This window comes from Glycine soja, chromosome 19 (assembly GCF_004193775.1).
Source record: "Glycine soja cultivar W05 chromosome 19, ASM419377v2, whole genome shotgun sequence".
Taxonomy (NCBI): domain Eukaryota; kingdom Viridiplantae; phylum Streptophyta; class Magnoliopsida; order Fabales; family Fabaceae; genus Glycine; species Glycine soja.
In genome coordinates, this window is record NC_041020.1 from 2,261,595 (window position 1) to 2,264,372 (window position 2,778).

Genomic DNA, 2,778 nt, shown 5'->3' on the forward strand with positions numbered 1-2,778 from the left:
CTAGGTTATAATTTAAATACATGTCCCCTTTTTAATAAAATTTAATTTTAATACTTAACATATAATTAATTGGTCAACACTCAACACCCTCCCCATTTCAAAATAAACGCCTACGCATGTAACCATATTTTCTTATATTATTACTCATCTGTGTATTTATATTTTTTATGATAAAATTATAAAGGGACTTGTTATAAATTTGATTTTCTAAAAATAGTACACTATTTAATTAAACATAATAAATATGAAAATGTTAAAAAATGTAAATTCTCCCTTTTGTAATTGTAACTACTTTCAAACTTATTCTTTTGATAAAATTTTGTAGTGACAATAAATTATACTCCAATATGGTCGAAACATTTGTTGTTAGTCTTAAACAATACTTGTTCGCTGAAAATGTATATTTTAATTAAATTAACTTTTATATAATTCTTTTAGTTTTTAACATTACCCAAATTTTGTAGTTTTAATTCTCGTGGGTGAACTTTTGGTTAAATAAAAATACAGAATGAGTAAAATTTAAACAAAAATAGAAAAATAAATTATTTACACGTATAAAATATATTTAAATATTAATTTAATTTATTATGATATATAACAAGAAGGACTTTATAAATTTCTTTTCGTTGAGCAGAAAACCTCTGTAAATTTCTTTGTTTTAAATTATTTATTTGTTATATATTTAATTCAAAAATAGGAAATTAAGAATATATAAGAAAGCTTACAAGACAATATAACATTTAGTCTTAAAAACAACTCAAGACCATGGTACGTATCTACCTCATGGTACGTATCTCCATGACTTGTTCATGGCAAGGCAATATAAAAGAAGAAATGGAACAGGAAGGAAGATATATATGTAAGTTTAATTATGTTTCAAACTAGCCTTAAAAATATAATCCTATTTCCCCCTCTTCATTTTCCTCTGAATGCCTATTATTATGAAATGCAAGAGAAGCTGAACAAGCCTTCAGTGCATGTTTGGAAATTAAAAGTTCCTTTAAAAGGAAATAATTGTTTATTTTTCATAGCTTTTCTAAGACGTCAACAAAAATATTATAAAAACATCTTCATTCTTCCTTTTGCATTTAATTTACAATAAATAATCATTAGATTTGATCTCAAAATTCATACACAACAAGTTAGACCGGAAATCAAACATGCACTATTTCCTCATAATAAACTACATGCACCACCAAACACACACACATGCATCTCATCTCATGGTTGTACAACACTAGGGTTTGATGAAAATCCAACATCCTCAGGATTTAGAGGAGGTAGATCGAGGGGAGGCTTGATAGTGCCTTGGAACATTTGGTGCTTGACCAGTTTTGAGGCCATACTTGTTAGAACCAGCATGGTTGGAAGGACCTACGTGCAGTCTCTGAAGTGAGGTTGAGGGTATTGATGAGGCTAAGGGACCAGGCTGATGAGAAGCCATGTCATCATCATCATCAAAAAGAGGCAAAGACTTCAACTCACGAACCACTTCACTCATAAGGGGTCTTGATTCAGGGTTATGGCGAATACAATGAGTGGCCAACCACATTGCCCTACGAGCACTTCTCATTGGGTATTGACCTTCAAGTCTTGGATCCATCAGATAGCGGAAATCATCTTTCCCCCTAAGACGAGGGCGCAACCATTCCACCAAGTTTTGTTCCTTCCTAGGCATTCTTTCCTCCACGGCTCTTCTTCCTGTTAGCATTTCAAGTAGAACCACCCCAAAGCTATAGACATCACTCTTGGAAGTAAGGTGTCCTGTTACAACAACATACATCATGATCATATATATATAATATATGCAACAATATTCAAGTTTAAGTCATGCATATGTATTGTTTCCATGTCGATCTAATGCACGCATTATGTCATAAGTGATATAATGTGATAAGAAGAGACTATAAAATAGTGGCGGATTCAAGATCCTGACTAAGTGGTTGGGGGAAAATTTAAAAAAATAAAAATTAATAATTATTATCATGCATATATAAAAATAAAGACATAAATATTAAAATCAAGTATAATGAGCTAAAAATGAAATGTCTAACTAAATAAAGCCTAAAAGTATCTAGTGATTTATTAATAAAAAGAAAATTTTGTCAACAGCTAAAAAATTGAAAGCAGCAGGTTCAAATTCTAAAATATGGAGGTAGAAAAAATAACAACAATAAATATATAGTTGTGCTTTTCTAGGAGTCAGGGGATGCAAATGCACCCCTCAAACATACATGGTCTGCCACTGGATAGAAAGAAGAGAAATTCTATGGTGTCGTGACAAATCTTAGGGTTTTGATATCATTGGTTTTTGAACTAATAGTTGTATGAGTTTCTGTATAATGAAGTCATGATGTCATGATATGTTTTTCTTTTTAGTATGGAAACTATAAGAATTTATGCAATTGTTGACACAAACTAATTGTACATACCAAAACTCCTAGATTTACGAGGGTGTGTCGTGGCAACTCTCTAATTATTCTTATACTTTTTGTAAACAAATTCTGATCTCTTTTTAAGAAAGATAAGCAATGTTCTCTTTATCTTGAAGGAAAATATCATATGTTCATAGATCCTATTGCATTGACTTGATTAAGTTTATCATAGAAACAAATTAAACAGGATCTAGGCTAGGTATTTTCATAAAGTCTATGATTGTATGCAACATGAGTAAAGCATTTTGTTGAATAAACATGCTTGTGTTGATGATTTTTATTTTTGCAGCTTAATGGCATCAAGGAGACTTAGCAATATCATCTATGGAGATTGCAAATAGGA

At 30.7% G+C, this 2,778-nt stretch overlaps 1 protein-coding gene across 1 annotated transcript; it reads right to left on the reverse strand.

The window, feature by feature from the left end:
* Positions 1–1,110: 1,110 nt before the first annotated feature.
* LOC114400401 (probable serine/threonine-protein kinase PBL8) lies at positions 1,111–1,783 on the reverse strand. Its single transcript, XM_028362842.1, has one exon. It carries the CDS (start codon positions 1,781–1,783, stop codon positions 1,265–1,267), a length of 519 nt encoding a protein of 172 aa, XP_028218643.1. The 3' UTR covers positions 1,111–1,264.
* Positions 1,784–2,778: the final 995 nt, after the last annotated feature.

Bases quoted from the DNA above. Each gene is read 5' to 3' on its own strand.
- LOC114400401 (XM_028362842.1), bottom strand. From the start codon at position 1,783: ATGTATGTTGTTGTAACAGGACACCTTACTTCCAAGAGTGATGTCTAT.